This window comes from Stenella coeruleoalba (assembly GCF_951394435.1).
Source record: "Stenella coeruleoalba genome assembly, chromosome: 17".
Classification (NCBI taxonomy): Eukaryota; Metazoa; Chordata; class Mammalia; order Artiodactyla; family Delphinidae; genus Stenella; species Stenella coeruleoalba.
Window position 1 is genome coordinate 67,355,909 of NC_137163.1, and position 17,316 is coordinate 67,373,224.

The 17,316-nt window shown below is 39.9% G+C and overlaps 1 protein-coding gene across 9 annotated transcripts in view; it reads right to left on the minus strand.

Moving 5' to 3' along the window:
- PREX2 (phosphatidylinositol-3,4,5-trisphosphate dependent Rac exchange factor 2) overlaps positions 1-17,316 on the minus strand; it is a 359,933-nt gene that overhangs the window by 131,694 nt on the left and 210,923 nt on the right. For all 9 annotated transcript variants that reach the window (XR_013824731.1, XR_013824732.1, XM_079902440.1 and 6 more), the window contains one exon: positions 16,030-16,144. Coding sequence is in view for 7 of the 9 variants with exons in the window: in XM_079902440.1 (XP_079758566.1) it covers positions 16,030-16,144 (115 nt within the window). In the remaining 2 variants the exon portion in view is untranslated. The remainder of the gene's footprint in view (positions 1-16,029; positions 16,145-17,316) is intronic.

The following is a 17,316-nucleotide window of genomic DNA, read 5'->3' on the forward strand; positions in this document are numbered from 1 at the left end:
AAGTCTACTCCAATATAAAATAAAAAGTTAATAAAAAAAGTAAGTACGTCTTCATCTATCCATGTATCTTTTAGACACTGTCCAATAACGTCCTTCCTCTTCCAGTCCAAATTTCTCCCAAAAAAGTCTACCTCGGTAATTCTCCTTCTAAACCTCTGAACCACTCCCCTTAGCTGACCGCAGTCAGATCTCCACCCATCACACTACTCACACCGTTCTCCCTATGAATGCCAAATCCAGTGGACATTTTCCAGGTGTTATTTTCTGAATCTCTTCTTACAGATGCACTCTTGATCACCCACTCCTTCACATTCTCTATCCGCTAAGTCTTTTGACATTGGGCTGGTGCCTTGTTGGTTCCCACACAATTCCTTAACCTTGCCTTTCTGCCTCTTCCACGGGCTCCTCTTCCTGACCTGCCCCTTCAGCATCTGATTCTGCCTCACCTCACTATTCTCCTTCTGAACCCTCTCCTGGGTCATCTTTTTTTCCTCTCAGGGACTCAAATCTGTGCATCTCTAAGCTCCAGATTTGTGTGTTTACTTATGTGTTCAATAAATAAATACTTTGCAAGCCAGGCACAGTACCAGGCACTGGGATAAAAGGTGAAAAAAAGACAGTGTTTACCTGCAAAGAATTTATGTTTGAGAGTGAGGACGATAAATAGGTAATTACAATCCAGCGTGATGAGTGATCTAAAAAGGGTTATTAGCAGAGTGTTAGAAAAGCACATCAGTGAACACATTAGGACAAACAGTGAAGTAAGTCAGAAAGAGAAACAGAAATACCGCACGCTAACACATATGTATGGAATCTAAGGGAAAAAAAAAAAGGTCATGAAGAACCTAGGGGCAAGACGGGAATAAAGACACAGACCTACTAGAGAACAGACTTGAGGATATGGGGAGGGGGTAGGGTAAGCTGTGACAAAGTGAGAGAGAGGCATGGACATATATACACTAAGAAACGTAAGGTAGATAGCTAGTGGGAAGCAGCCGCATAGCACAGGGAGATCAGCTCGGTGCTTTGTGACCACCTAGAAGGGTGGGATAGGGAGGGTGGGAGGGAGGGAGATGCAAGAGGGAAGAGATATGGGAACATATGTATATGTATAGCTGATTCACTTTGTTATAAAGCAGAAACTAACACACGATTGTAAAGCAATTATACTCCAATAAAGATGTTAAAAGAAAAATAGGTACTAGGCAAAGGGAATGAAGGGTCTTTAAAGCATAAGGAAAATTTAGGAGTGAGAACAGAAGTTGTCCATTTAGATCGTGGAACTTAAGTCTCTGCAAAGCTTCTTAATTCCCTCCAGAGAGGGGAAGGCATGAGAAATGGCAGTTGGGTGATGACTCAGCAGATCTAAACAACAGTTGAATGAATGAATGAGTGAATGAAAAGGTAAAGAAGGAACAAGAGGGGGAGGAGGTGATAGAGAAGAGAGGGACAGACACGGGGGGGTGGGGTGGGGGACGACAGGGAAGGAAGGGGGGAGGAAGAAGGAGAGGGAGGGAGAGGGTGCCTCACCCTTTATTTATCATGGATTCCGCTATGTTGGTTTAGATATAAATGACGAGGCAAATGATGTAAGACTTACAAGATTCTTCCATTGTCCTGACTGTTGATGAAACACTGTCTAACCTTCTGAAATCTGTCTAAAAATCTGTCTAACCTTCCTGAAATCCTTGTAGCATTCAGCAACAGGGACTTGAGAATAATAAGAAATACTAAGCCTACACTATGGATATGAGGGCATGTTCTTAATACTTTCATTCAATTACTTCAATACTCTCTAAGCAACTATTTAGGTATAAAGCCATGTTCTGTTTCGGGAATGCGGCAATGAGCGGAGACAAAGCTCCTCCCCTCAGGGAGCTTGCACTCTAGCACACACGAGGGGTGGTGTGAATCTGTCTTTCTTCCCTGGTGAAAGTCTGAAAAACCCGACTCCAGAAGCCTTTCTGTGTGGGAAAACAGTGACTCCTAATGCTGGCTCTTCCCACATCCGCGTTTCTACTATAGGCAGCCCTGTTCCCTATGTGGTTTTCAAAGACATTTCTTCACCCAGACATGAGACAAGCTTGCTCTCCCCGCTTCAGAATCTGCTCTCAGTTCATCTTCCAATTTCCACCTCTGTTTAGGGAACACGCACACATATATGAAAGACCAAAGCGACATCTCTCACCAGCAATTGTTTACTTTATATTCTAGCCTATGTGGTCTAGCTTAGTACCTTTCAAGATGTGGTTCTCAGACTTAAGTACAGAACTTGTTCCCAAGAGTTCAGAAATTGCATAACAATTTATATTGCCTCAACATGCAAATAATTAACAGTACTTTTGTTATTGGATAGGAAATTGATCCGTCCAGTAAGTCGTACGTGGCGTGAGCTGCAGAAGAGTCACGCGCAGTAGGGCTACAGGGCGATAAGTGATATCTGAAGGTTAGTTTGTCAACCATAAACCAAAAGGGTATAAAAACTGAAATCAAACATAAACATTTGTTTTTATTTACAACTTATCTCTACTGTCACTTTGTCAATCAGAATTTTAAAAATTGATGGTTTAATATAATTAACTATATGAGGGAAATCAAATTGGTAGAATTTATCCATAATTTATGGATGACAATACAATTTCATTTTATTTTTGTTAAGAAATTGTGTTTAAATCTTCCCTTCCTGTGAATATGTATCTCTGTGAGACTGGTTTTCTTCTATTAGGAGGGTTACGGGTTATTAAAACAAGCATAGAAAGGGTTTAGAGGCGCATTTTCCCCTGTAAGCTAGGCTGCCATCCCAACCTAGATTAGTTACCAAACAAGAAACTACTCGTTTCTCACATTTAAAACTTTCAATATTGGTATATGCAGTGTTTGTTCAAAGTATACATAAAGATGTTGACTATGGGGAATCACTATTTCTCTCATAACTTTAATTCTGATTGCAAAATAACAAAAATGACCTCAGTGGCAATACTTTACTAATTGCCCAAAGAATCTGGGGGCATTCGAGGTAGTGTAGAACAGAGTTGAATGTGATACCTTCCATTTAGCTTTTAATTACAAATTGTATAAAAAGTTATTGCTTCTAATACTGTCCTTGGAGGTATGTGGAAGCCTTCTTCTGCTTTGCTCATAGCAGTTGGGCAATCACCGTTTCTGTCTTTGGGCTAAATCCAGGCCTGGAAGCATAGCTGGGGCTGTACATCCTTCTGGATAGTTTTTCACAATTGTCTCTTTTATAGTTTTTCTGGTGTGAAATCGAATGACGCATCTAGGTTGCTTTCAGGAGTATCTCTGTGCACAAATAAAACTCTTCCAGCTCCATTCTGAAGAGTTATTTTACGTAGATTCCCTCTGTCTTCCCCACTGGGCAGTGAGGTCACCTGCTCCAACACTGAGTACCCTGGGAAGCCCTTGATACTAATTTTATTCTCCAAGTAAGTTGCTCTGCAGGAAACCCACAAAATCCACCATCCATGAAGCTCACCTTCAGGTACAAGTCTTTGTGATCAGCTACCCCTTATGCTAGGCAAATACTGAGGACTGTACAAACCTCCTCTCAGCTAACACTCCTGTCAGCCTATGAGGCATCACTTAGCTCCACTGGACAAATAAGGAAATCAAGGCTCAGATATTGAGAAACTGCCCCAAGTCAGACCACTAGTCAATGCAAGAGTGGGGACTGGAATCCAAGTGTGACCAACTTTGCCTCCTTTAGTATATTACTGCAGCAGGCAATTCCAGATCATTAACCTTCTGGTTTTTCTCATTTATATCACTGTACAAATTGCAAACCAACTGAAAAAAAAATTTTCCCTTGACCTAAATGTAACTTGGTCTATTAAGCATATTTCTGTTTTCTCTTACTTAGCTCATAAGAAATGCAATGAGCATCACATTAGATCTACTAAAAATGCTTCTCCTTTAGACCAGGAAGGGATTTGTTCATTTTTTTTTCTGTGTTTTCTGAATGTGTCTAATGTTACATCTGAGTTCACTGATTTCTCAAGTATCAAGATGAAGTTCAAAGTTTATATCAATGGAAGCACCTCTAAGAAGCTTTTAACTTATGAATGTGTACACAATTGTATGAAATATGCTATGAATGGAACAGAACTATAGGTTTTTAATTTTGCATGATGAACATGTCAATATTGACTAGGCTTAAAAGAAAATATCCTATTGAGTTCACTTTTATTCTACTAAAATATTTTATATTTAATTATAGTGTATCATTATTATATAATTAAATGATATTATATGTAATATTACTTAGTATATATTTCAGTATTTTATTTTGGGATTTGATGCAAAGACCATGGCTGAAAATGCATGCTGATGACATTTAAAATTTATGCACATGAATTCCCCTTCTCTGACAACGTGTAATATCCTATGAGGTGCCTTCACTATGAGGGCAAAAAAAAATACATTAGTGAGTTTGATTCACAGTCAGACTCCAGACAAAATTTCTTTCATTTCCAAGTAACAATAAGACTCCAACTATTTCAGCCCCTTTTACTTCTACTCTGGTCTTTGTCATAGCTTCTTTTCTAGTTCTACAGCTATGAAACTACCCCTTTTCAGAAACAACAAATCAGAATTCTTCCTTGTCCTTTGAAATTCCCATTTTCTTCAAAAGAAGGTTTTACATATTTGTGTTGTACTTAACGCTTTTATTGTAAGTGATTAAAGTTGCATTAAATCACTTCCCCAAGCCAAACACATTAATACTGGGATCATTCCCTACTTCAGAGAAGTAGTGGAGTGCTGTAATAAAAGTGAGTGTTGTGACAGGGAGATCAGCTTGGTGCTTTGTGACCACCTAGAGGGGCGGGATAGGGAGGGTGGGAGGGAGACGCAAGAGGGAGGGGATATGGGGATGTATGTGTATGTGTAGCTGATTCACTTTGTTATACAGCAGAAACTAACACACTCTTGTAAAGCAATTATATTCCAATGCAGATGTTAAAAAAAAAAAAAGTGAGTGCTATGGAGCTGGAAATAGCTAGTTTGAGAGGCTTGGTGTCATCACTGCCGGATGCCTGCATTTGAGCAATTCACCGACCCTCTCTGTATGTGAGGTGTTACCACCCGGGAAGTTTCATGCCTTATTTTGGCTTTAGCTATGTCTGACCTCTATGTGAATGACTCCAGCCTACTGGACCGAGACTCTTGGATGTCAGTCTCACATCTCAAATCCAATTCAATTCAGTATCTTGCACTACAACCCCAAAGGAGCTTCTCCGCTTGTTTCCTCACGATATCAGAATAATCCAGGCACCCAAACCAGTATGTCTGTGTCTCCCTCTCAACATTACCATGTATTTAGTGGAGAAGATTTTTTTCCCCTAGTCCCCATATATTTCTAAAATCTATGCCTTCTTCTCCATCTCCATTTCTATCTGCATAGGGTTTTTATTATCACTTGCCTGAACTATCTTAATAGCTTCCTAATCAGTCTTTCTGACTCTAGTCTTGTCCTCACCCCTAACTGGTCCTCAGTGGTATCCCCAAGGCTGCTCAGTTAAAAATGTGATGCTCCCTCGCCACTGAGAACTCACAAGTGAATAGTGTCACTTACAGGCTTCAGCCTAAGCTCCTCAGCCGGCGGGCGTCTGAGGTCCCCCGTGGCCTGCGCCTGCCCACCCCCCTCCTGCGTCCTTTCTGCCTGTCCTCACCTGTCACGGTTCTGCAATGCCTTTGCTCTTATCACTCCCTCCCACTGAAACAGCCTGTCTCCTGTCCTGCATCTGGCCCGCCAGCAGTCATCTGTCTGAACTCCCCCATCCTCGGTCTTTCCTAAGTGATCCCCTTCTATGCTCCCTGGGCATCCTGGAACCACCATGATGGTTAGCAGAGAATTTCAAAATTACCTGTTCACCACATCAACTCTTCCTTCCCTTTCAGATTCACAAGGTCATGTTGTCTAACTCATCTCTGTATCCCCAATACTGTACACATTCCTGCACTTGCATACAGGTGCACAATAAATACTGCTGAAACATGGGGAATATTTCCAAACCCATTCAATACTGACATCAGAGCCCACAACATTCACCAGACATTCTGTTGAAAATCATCATGAGGTCAGTCAGGACCCCACCACCGTTGATGTGCTGTGTTCTGGTTTGCCCCAAATCATCTACATACAAGCATTCATTAATCACCTATTAATAGCTACCTTATCAGCAGTGGGTAAACCAAAAAGAGAAAGACAAGGTGAAAAGGAGAAACAGATACATATAAAAAGAATATAAAGCATAATGTGGTAAATGTTATAACAGATGTCTAAAAAGGGAAAATAAGGAAAAAAGACTAGCCTTAGGGAGGTGGGAAGACCTCTCAGGGAGGATGGATTTTGAGGTGTACCAAGAAAGATGGAAAGGAATTGGTTAAAGCAATGGAAACTGAAGTCCTTGTGGCTGAAATTACCAGAAGCCAAGCAAAGATGTGTTTGATTTTCTTCCTGAATGACCGACAGAACTTCACAAACTTGAACCTATGTAAGACAGAACTTTGCCCTCCATTGAAGTTGGGTGGTCTATATAACTAGACAGCTCATTCACAAACATAAGGCTCTTACTCTTCACATAAATTATGATTTCCAATAAATTCGTATTAATTTCTTCTAAGTTACAATTATGTCTTTTCTCTCAAAAGCTCTGGGCCCAAGCTACATTTCCTGACTGGTGAAGGGGTAAAGTTTTGAAAGGATAATTTGTGATTCACTCACTTTCCATGGTCCATCCACCAAACCAAAGAAATTTGAAATGTCAGCAAAAAGGAACCGAACAAAAGCAATAGGAAAAAGATTCACTAAAAGAGCTTGACTAGGATGCTCTGAATATATTTTTTAAAGACTGACTGTCCTCATGATCAGCTAGAAAAGTCAGCAGAGTTAAAAATAAGAATCAGTCTTGCTTCCATAAGCACGGACCATTTTTCCTCACACAGTGTATTTCTCTAACTGATTCTTCAGGGTGTGCTTATTTTCTCTTTGATACTTCCAGCTCTAATTTATCCTTTGGGAAATTCGGAACACAAGGTACTTTGATCTTCCCTTTGCTTTGGTGAAAACAATAGCTTTCCTTAGCTTGCAGACAGATAATTCTCTTCAAATGTTTCTTATTGAAGACGATTTTACTTGCTTCTATTTGTCAGCCAGAAAATCTATTCATCCTTGATAAACATCATCACAGTGGACTTATCGCAAAAATGTGAAAACTCAGAGTTAAGTCATTCTAATCTCTTTTGTTGCCCTTATCTTAAAAATTGAATTAAAAATTCCTTTAATGTAAAAGTAAAATAAATATTAGACATAATTACAACTTCTCAAGGGCAAACGAATTAGTTTGAATTCAGACAGAAATAAGTACAGTTCAGATAATTAAATGAGATTATATGCATAAATACATAGGCAACTATATCATATTTTCAGAAAGTAATGGTGGCAACGTTTAATGGAATTATAGCACTTTTCAAATAAAGAAGAGATATGTTGCTCTCAAAAGTGCCGCTATAATTTCAGCTTTGTCTGATCTTGTCTCATGTGAAATGTATGAACCTTGGCTACGCTGATGAATTTTCTCGGGAGAGGTCTCCAACAGAGTCAGCATCTGTACCCTTCAAATGGCCCAGAATCTTCTGAATAGAAAATGAAGCAAACTGGATACTGGAATAAATTCAATAAAATACCCCACCCAAAGAAGACCAATACATCGCAATTAATCTGATTTCCAATTCAATTCAACTATTTTTACGGTACTTACTATGTACCAAACACAGTGGGGAACTAGGACCTGGCTGCCCTCATATATACATAGGCAGGTAAACAGCCCACAAGTCAAAATCAAACAAATGAAAACAAAGAGGCTTTCAAAGAGTTTTAAGGAAGAAACCCAGGTAATTCCAGATGAGGCTATACCTGAAGGCTTCCTACAGGAAGACAATTTTGAGATGGGTCCTAAATAATTATACTCTTTCTGCACAAGGAAATAGGGCTGGAGTGTGTCCTGAATGAACTGGGTTGAAAGAAGCTGAGGAAGAGCTGATGGTAAACGAGGGTATACTGATTCTGTTCCTACATTTGTTTCATGCCCCTCTTTCTCCTGAATTCCAGCCTCTGGAACACTTCATCCTTCTCCTCCCCACTTTAGGATTTTCATACATACTATTCCTCTGCTGGAAAATACCCACTTCCCCACAACTTTATCTCCCATCCCCTCTCCCTTAAACACTGTAACCCCAACTTCTCTTTCAGAGAAAGAGTCACTTCCTCAAATAATTCATTCATGTCCCTGATACTTGGTGGGGGTGAAAGGTTTGTCAAATACAAGTATCCAGCAATTCCTTTAATTTTATATTGTGCAAGAATATGACACTTAAGTATAATTCTATTTCGTAAATATAGATCCTTTATATATGTCAGATATAGTAAAGAAGCCTAGTACACTTTTAAGCATTGTAAACAAATTCAAATTCTTTGTAGATTTAGTTGTTTTCTCCTTCTACTGAAGAATCACTTCCCACGTTAAAAAAAAAAAATGTACAACTCTGAAAACTCCATACTCCTAACCTGAAAGCAGAAATAAATTGAATATACATATTTAGTTTACAGCTAGTCTTCGAGAAACACAAATGTGGTTGTATCTTAAGGTATAAAAAATGGAATTCGGCTGAAAGATAGGATGGAAAGCAAATATAAAACTGCTCTAGAGGAGATAACTATGCATCTGGAATGTTTCCAATTAATTAAAAAAGAATAACTCTAAAATCTGCACCTTTATAAAGAGAAACAATTGAAGGACAAAGGCATTATCTGTATTTTAATTGATCTTCTCTCTGTCTCTCTTGCTCTCTCTCAGATTTTACTAAGTTCATACTCTTGTTGATTTAAGGTAGTTTCCACAGCTCCTCGTCAACAGAAGCAAAATTTTCTGTTTCAAACGTGGGTATACTGTTTGCTATCAAAACAAGGAACGGGAAAGTGTGTTATGAATTGAAGACTCTGACGGAAGAAAGAGATGGGATGGAGGATGTGCCTGTAACAGAGCAGGACTCTATAGGGCCTTTGGGGGACAGACTCCTGCCCCCAACCATGTCCTCCATCTGCCTCTTGCTTGTAGAAAAGGCCTCCAAGGCCCTCCCCAAGTTCCAAAGAATAAATTTAATCAGAGAAGTGAGAAAATGCAGAAACAAAGGAAAACAGCCAAGCAAGACAAAATAAAAATTGTTTAGCCATTAAATAAAGTCAAGTGTCTTTAGCTCCTCCTCAAGAGCTACAGAGAATACTCTGAACCATACCCTTAAGCTGTTTTGCAGATACTGAAACCCCCACCAGGTGGAAGAACTTCACTGTATGCTGACCTCAAGCACAAGCACTAGACCCCAGACAGGTTGGAACCAGAAGGTTGATGATGTCGACTCCCAATTACCTCACCACCAACCAATCAGAAGAATGTCCATGAACTGATCACACACCCTGCAAGCCTCTCCCTCACCCTACCTTTAAAAAACCTGTCTGTGAAAGCCATCGGGGAGTTGGGGCCTTTTGAGCATTAGCTGCCTGGACTCCTTGCTTGGTGCCTGCATGAAATGCTGAACCCTCCTTGATTCTCCTTGACCACAACCCAGTGTCAGTGGATTGGCTTTACTTTGGATTAGGCAAGGGGACCCAAGTTTTGCTTGGGAACGTGCCTAGGACTGCAGATTGGATTGAAAGGCTGATGTCCTGCTCTTCTTGACTTTCTTATGCTGGTTGATAGTTGTAAAGACATGAAATGGTAGTAAGTCCATGCCATTCTTCATATCTGTCTCATGCCAGGAGAACATACTCACTTTTTTTTTTCCCTCCAGAGGTAGAGAGAAGTGACACATTTCACAGAGGTGCTATCATGGGAATGGCCAAAACACATACATATTTCTGGCCAGACAATTCTCAGTTGAAAAAATGGTTCAAATATATGACTGAGATTGATATTTGTGTAGCATTTCTTGTTAACATAAATAAAATGTCTATCTTCTTTCTATTTGTTACATAAAATATATTTTGGCTTTTTGAAACTTTCTTTAAAGAAAATGTGCCATTCTTTATCAAAAAAGGCACACCTTAAGGGAATATATGCTTTGAATAATTTATTTGTCTGCTTTCTGTAAAGATGATGAATGTACCTTTAGATATCCCAAATCATAAGCCCTAAAAAATTCAGTATGGGCTTCCCTGGTGGCGCAGTGGTTGAGAATCTGCCTGCCGATGCAGGGGACACGGGTTCGAGCCCTGGTCTGGGAAGATCCCACATGCCGCGGAGCAACTAGGCCCGTGAGCCACAAGTACTGAGCCTGCGTGTCTGGAGCTTGTGCTCCACAACAAGAGAGGCTGCGACAGTGACAGGCTCGCACACCGCAATGAAGAGTGGCCCCCACTCGCCACAACTAGAGAAAGCCCACACACAGAAACGAAGACCCAACACAGCCAAAACTAAATATATAAATAGATCTATTAAAAAAAATTCAGTATGAAGCTTTACCAAAATAATAGTCTCAGTAACTAATTATACAACTTGTTTCCTTTTGATTTTTCTTTTTATTTTAACGTTGACTTTATACTGAAAATAATATTTGAAAAAAGCTAAGCTAGACCCCTCGAACTGAAAGGAGTACTTTAGTATGAGGAATATTATTCACATTTACATTTATCTCATTTGTCACTATGCAGTGATGCCTTCTGCCAATAAATAGGATACAGTAAAATGAAAGGGTTTGGTAATGATAAATTACATTTACGTAAGGTAGGAAAAAATGAGGCCAATGGGGATGATGGCTCATGGGCAGAGGAAATACAAAGGAAAGCCTCAGTTAGAAAAGAGAGAATAAAATAGCATGAGGATGGTGAAGGTAGGGAATAAGAATGCCCCTCCTCCAGAATTCCTTGGTTAGAATTTCTGAGTTAGACATTTACATGCTGGACTTCTTAAGAGTCTGAAGGAAATCTATCAAGAACTTTACCTGACTTGGCACAGGAGGATATATTTTAGAAACAGCCGTAAGACATTTCTGCTGGCTCGATCCTGTTCACTGGGGGTAACAACTAACCCAGGGTGTCTGCAGGCAACCAGTGTCAGGGCTCTGACGCAGGTGGCAAAGAGTCCCCAGGTGCACAACCTCATCTGAATTCCCCTGGAGACTGGAGGAGAAACTCTCAGAACAGCCAGCTGGCCTCGGCATGCTTCACTACTGCTTTCTGAAGACTTCAACCAGTTGAATTTTATTTGCAACAGATGCATGAGATATAATTGGACAGCAGGAATTCAATAAAATCCATTCCAATGGCTTCTTTCCTTACAATAAAATCCGAACCTCCACAATGGCCTACAGCCCTACATAAGCAGACCCCTACACATTTCTCTCAACACCTATCATCCTTCCCAATGTGCTAGGATCGCCCTGGCCACCTTTGTCTTCCTCACACATAAGCTATTGCCATGACCTGTATGCGTCAATTCTCTGCTTTGGGAAAGATCTTCCCCCATACTCTGGCAAGGCCACCTCAGAAGAATACCACCTAAGGGACTTCCCTGGTGGTCCAGTGGTTAAGACTCCTCGCTTCCAGTGCAGGGGGCACGGGTTCGATCCCTGGTCGGGGGAACTAAGATCCTGCATGCCACGCTACATGACCAAAAAAAAAAAAAAAAAAAAGAAAAAAGAAAAAGAAATACCACCTAATATTTAAGTCCTTCCTAACCACCTGCTCTAAATGACCAACGTCCTACCATAGAAACCAGTTTTAGATTTTCTTCATTGCCCTCTTCACTATCTGCAATACGTTGTTTATGGATTTATTTGCCCATTTTTTTGTCTTGCCCATTCTCACGAGAATGGAAACCTCATGAACATTCAGTGAAGAAATGGTACAGAATCAGAGCAATTGGAGGCATTTGATAATATCTGACACCACACCTTCGTAACAGAAAATTGGTTTGTAGTGTATAATGTTCACTCCATTCACTGAGATGGCCTAAGACAGTACAAAAATTATGGACTTTAAAGAGAAAAACGTCTTTGATTTAAATCCTGGTTTCACCATTTCTTATCTGGGTAAACTTGTGTAACTTCTCTTTAAAATGGAAATGATAATATGGAACTCACTGGCTTATTAAATAATCCATATAACTTACCTAGTATTGTTACTGACTTCTAACATGTTCTTAAAAATTGGTAGGTATTATGGCTACATTATATTTTCTTTTAAGTAGCAAATTATTTCCACCTATTCTTTGCTGTTCTGAAGAAACCTCTGTAACTGAAGTGGAATCCATTGTTTCAGCTTGTCCGGTACTCTTACCCTTGCTTTTTTTTTTTTTTTGGCGGAACGTGGGCCTCTCACTGCCGCGGCCTCTCCCGTTGCAGAGCACAGGCTCTGGACGTGCTCACGGGCTCGTGGCATGTGGGATCCCCCCGAATCGGGGCACGAACCCTCGTCCCCTGCATCGGCAGGCGGACTCTCAACCACTGCGCCACCAGGGAAGCCCCCACCCTGTGCTTTTTGTGACAGCCCATTGTTCTTCTGCGATGCTAAGCCCACCTAGGAACAGGCACATGACTCAGGTCTGGCTAATGAGACCAGGTCCTTTGCTGGAACCTTTAGTTGTTGGGGATGGGAGGGGTGGAAGGGGCACCTTCTCTTCTTCTTTGAGTGCAACGCTGGTCTGTAGTGACCATCTTTACCCAAATGTGAAACAAGTCTGCCTGAAAATGAAGCCCACACAGAGGAAAGGAGTACCAAGAAGAGACAGAGAGAGAAAGAGTATCTTGAAGACCCACAGCCCTGGATCCAGCTGTGCCTGAAGCAGCCATATCCCCTGGATATACCTGTTAAATAAGCCAATCCGTTATTTTGTTTATGCCAGTTTGAGTTTGGTTTCTGAAACTTGTAATCTAAACAATGCTTTCCAATAAAATATTAGCCTATTTATGTTTGTTTGTTGTAAGGCCTTTGTATGTTTGCTTCCAGAAAATAATTTTAAACCATGTGTCTTACCATGTCACTCTTCCGCTCAAAGCATTTAGTGATTTCTTATTTCCTTATGTTTGCTTGTTGTAAGGCCTTTTCTGATGTCTAATTAGTAAAGTACCATCCAGAATGAAACGGTTTTCAGTGAAAGTGTTAGAAAGGCTCTGGGGCTGTGTGGAACTAGCGACACCTGAGGGCTATTTTTTTTTTAAGGCGGACATTAAGAGCTCCTTTAAAGAAATGGTCAATGTCAGCCTTTGGCTCCGAAGACCAAGAACAGATTGTTCAAAAGCAATCTCTGAGTCTTTGTGGTTACAAGTAACAGGAAAAATTAAGGGAGAAATTAACACCTTCATTCAAGAAATCAGCAGGAAGAGAAGGCATTACTGGGAGTAAAGAGGAAGATAATTGTCTTCCTGTGCAAAGGAAATCTAATATGCAACAAGAAGGATATATAATTGCTGACAAAGGCACACAATTTGAACCAAGGAGTCTGTACTTTTAAAACTGCTTTCTTCAGGAAAGATACATTAAAATGTTTTCTTATGTGAAGAGGATAGCATGCAATTAATGCACACAGGCTGTTTTTCTTAACAAAGAACCTTAAACATCTTTTCATGTATCTGCTATATATGAGCATACATTTCTGTTTAAAAAAAAGATCCACAGGCATGCGAAAGCTATGCCACATCCCCCGCTTCTCTCTGTTAGTTATAGCGAGATAATTTAATGCAACTAAACATATACTCATGGAGAGCTTCCTATGCAAAATAAACACAATGGGAAACAGTAAGATAAACTTAACCCTCATCTCAAAAGAGCTAACAACAGAAAAAAGAAGATAAGGAATCTGTACACAGTAACTGTATCATCAGGAAGAAGAACTGAATTCTACAACAGCCATAAAGTAAAATAAAGTATTAAAATGGAAGACTGGAAGGGAAATCTGACATTCATTTAGCCTCAGGCAGTGACTCTGAAATTTGAGTGTGAGTTGATGAAAATCACCTGGAAGGCTTGTCCCAACACACATTGCTGGGCCCACCCAGGAGATGTTTCTAACAAGTTTTCAGGTGATACTGATGCTGCTGGTCTGACATCATACTTTGACTCCCTGATCTGGGGAACTGGTTTTCAATTCTAGCAACACATTAGAATCTCCTAGGGAACTTCTAAAAAATTGGATGCCGGGGCCTCATCCCAGCCCAATAATAGAAGAAAAATATTTTATGAAGGACATTATCTTAGAGTTGGACATTGACTCATATAAATAGTAGCTTTATAGACATTTGGAGACAGGAAGCAGATGCTAAGTGAAGTGTGGAAAGTCAGGGAAGAAGGACAGTCGAGGGTATGGTTAGAAACGAGGAGAGTACCGCGTGGCTGGCACACAGGAAGAGAAAGGAAGTCTTAGACCAAGTCATAAAAGACCTTGACTGCCAGGCCAAGGAGCTAGTGACTCCTTTTGGGGGAAATAAGAAATCACTAAATGCTTTGAGCAGAAGAGTGACGTGGTAAGACACATGGTTTACAATTATTATCTGGAAGCAAAATCCTAAGTAGATTAGAACAACACTGGTTCTTAGAGACGGGAGATTGTTTAGAATGCTACGGCAATGGTCCAGACCCATTTTCTCAAACTGAACTCTGGGGATGTATTCTCAGGGCCCACATGTTCTATAGAAATGCTTTCATTTTGTATCCTTATTTGAAAGATAACCTAAGAATATATTTTATCAGTTATGAAGGCAAAACTTTTCTTTTGTGCTAACGGTACTCAAATGAGAGATGTTCACAAGATGTGACTGATCTTCTTAAGTCAGTATTTCTTAGGAGACACAGTACTGAAGAATTCAATTTTCAGTTTTTTTTTTTTCTGTGAAAGAGGTCAGTCCATTATATGTCTTTGAGAAATAGTGATCTAGACAAGGTAATAGAACTAGGGCAGTCTAAGAGATATTTTAGTCAGAATCATCAGGATCTCCAACTACATTTTAAGAGCAAAAGAGAATGAGAAATCAAACATATTGGGGGTTTGAGGCTGAGAACTTGAGAAGATGACAAAATGATGGTATGAAATAAAGAACCTAGGAAAAGGGACAGGTTTGTGTGAGGCAAGGGTAAGGGGGTAATGCATTCAAAGTGAAAAAAAGCCAACCTGGTGGTAATCACAAGAACCAACACCTCCACACACCAGGAATTTTAGGAGTTAATTTATCTTCACGGTTTAGCCATATCGTAGACAAAATCAAAAAAAAAAAAAATCACAACAGTATTTTTGAGTTACTAAGGCCTACGGTAGAACAAATGTATTTTTCTTTTAAAAATAAAAGCCATAATCGGTTAGTAATTTTAAAAGGTGACCTGTTAACACAGTAACTTATAAAAGGGAACTATATATGCTAATAATTGGTTAAAAATTGAAGCTTCTAAATTATAATACATTTCCCTTTCATTTACTGTGGTTAATTTTTCCCTGCCATTGATCATAATACCAGCAAGATTATTTTTAGAGGAAAAAACAATAAAATGTAATATTATCTGAAAGCAGATACTTTTTCCAATATCAAGTAGTACCTTTTTTTATCATATTTTCCATGTTAAACATATTCATCTCTTGGTGTCAGGGTGCCAGCTGTTTAATGGTACATAAAGGAACCTATTTTTCCTTTAATCCACTGAACCTCCTAGGAGACAGCACTATAAAGCAATGCTTTTTTTTCTTGGAAATGGTCTACGAAATAATTAATCTCTTGATCTTCTCAGAAATTAAGACAACAGCATGAAAAGTTTAAAATTCTTTTCTACTTTATTTGCAAAAAGTGTACCCCTTCGAATATCTGAAACATTAAACCCTAAATAAGAGAACTTTATATCAAAAGAAATATCATCATCAATCATCTAACACAACGAATAACATCAAAAGCTTTATTCATCTGCTCTTGTTAAAACTGGAAACTCAAAAACAAAAACAAACTGGAAACTCTTCTGTTAATTGAACAATGACATACCTGAGCTTCTGATTGTACTGTTTGACCTTTTCCAGGGAGGCTGCATTTATTTGGGCTTGAAATTCTTCCACCAAAACATTGTCTCTATAATAATATCCTTCCATGCTCTCCAGTGCTGTGAAAACAAGTAAATGTACTTTTCACGTGATTTTATAACACAATTTCTCCACAGTTAGTGTAATCTTATTATTAGTAAATGTATTAAATACCACCAAATATGACCACATATGCAAGAAACAAGCTTTAACCAGTCTAAATATAAATAAAAATCATTTTTCTGCTCAAAATAAATATCAAACACTTGGTAATTATCTCTGTTAAGTAGGTAAAGGTAATTTCTAACTTACACTGTCTTCTATTCTTTTAAAAATTTTGTATATGTTCTTTGCGAAGCTAAACTCAAACTTCATATATATTATTTATACATATATAAACACACAAATATATATACACACATATATAAATGCAACATACATATACATATATATGGACATGAATGAGAGGCAGAAATATGTATTAACATACATAACAGTAAAAAAATTGAATTTGTCATTCTCCATGCATATTCATATTCTCTTGCAGTGGCAATTAGATTATGAAATAAGAAGTATAGATAAAGGAGGAGGACCTTCAAGATGGCGGAGGAGTAAGACGTGGAGATCGCCTACCTCTCCACAAATACATCAGAAATATGTCTATATGTGGAACAACTCCTACAGAACACCTACGGAACGCTGGCAGAAGACCTCAGACTTCCCAAAAGGCAACAAACTCCCCACGCACCTGCGAAGGGTGAAAGAAAAAAGAAAAAACAGAGACAAAAGAATAGGGATGGGACCTGCACCTCTGGGAGGGAGCTGTGAAGGAGGAAAAGCTTTGACACACTAGGAAGTCCCTTCGCGGGCGGAGACGAGACTGCGGGTGGCGCAGGGGGGGGAAGCTTCGGAGCCACGGAGAACGCAGCAACAGCGGTGCACAGGGCAAAGCGGAGAGATTCCCGCACAGAGGCTCGGTGCCGACCAGCACTCACCAGCCCAAGAGGCTTGTCTGCTCACCTGCCGGGGCGGGCGGGGCTGGGAGCTGAGGCTCAGGCTTCGGAGGTCGGATCACAGGGAGAGGGCTGGGGTTGGCTGCGTGAACACAGCCTGAAGGGGGCTAGTGCACCACAGCTAGCCGGGAGGGAGTCTGGGAAAAAGTCTGGAACTGCCTAAGAGGCAAGAGACCATTGTTTTGGGGTGCGCGAGGAGAGGAGATTCAGAGCACCGTCTAAATGAGCTCCAGAGATGG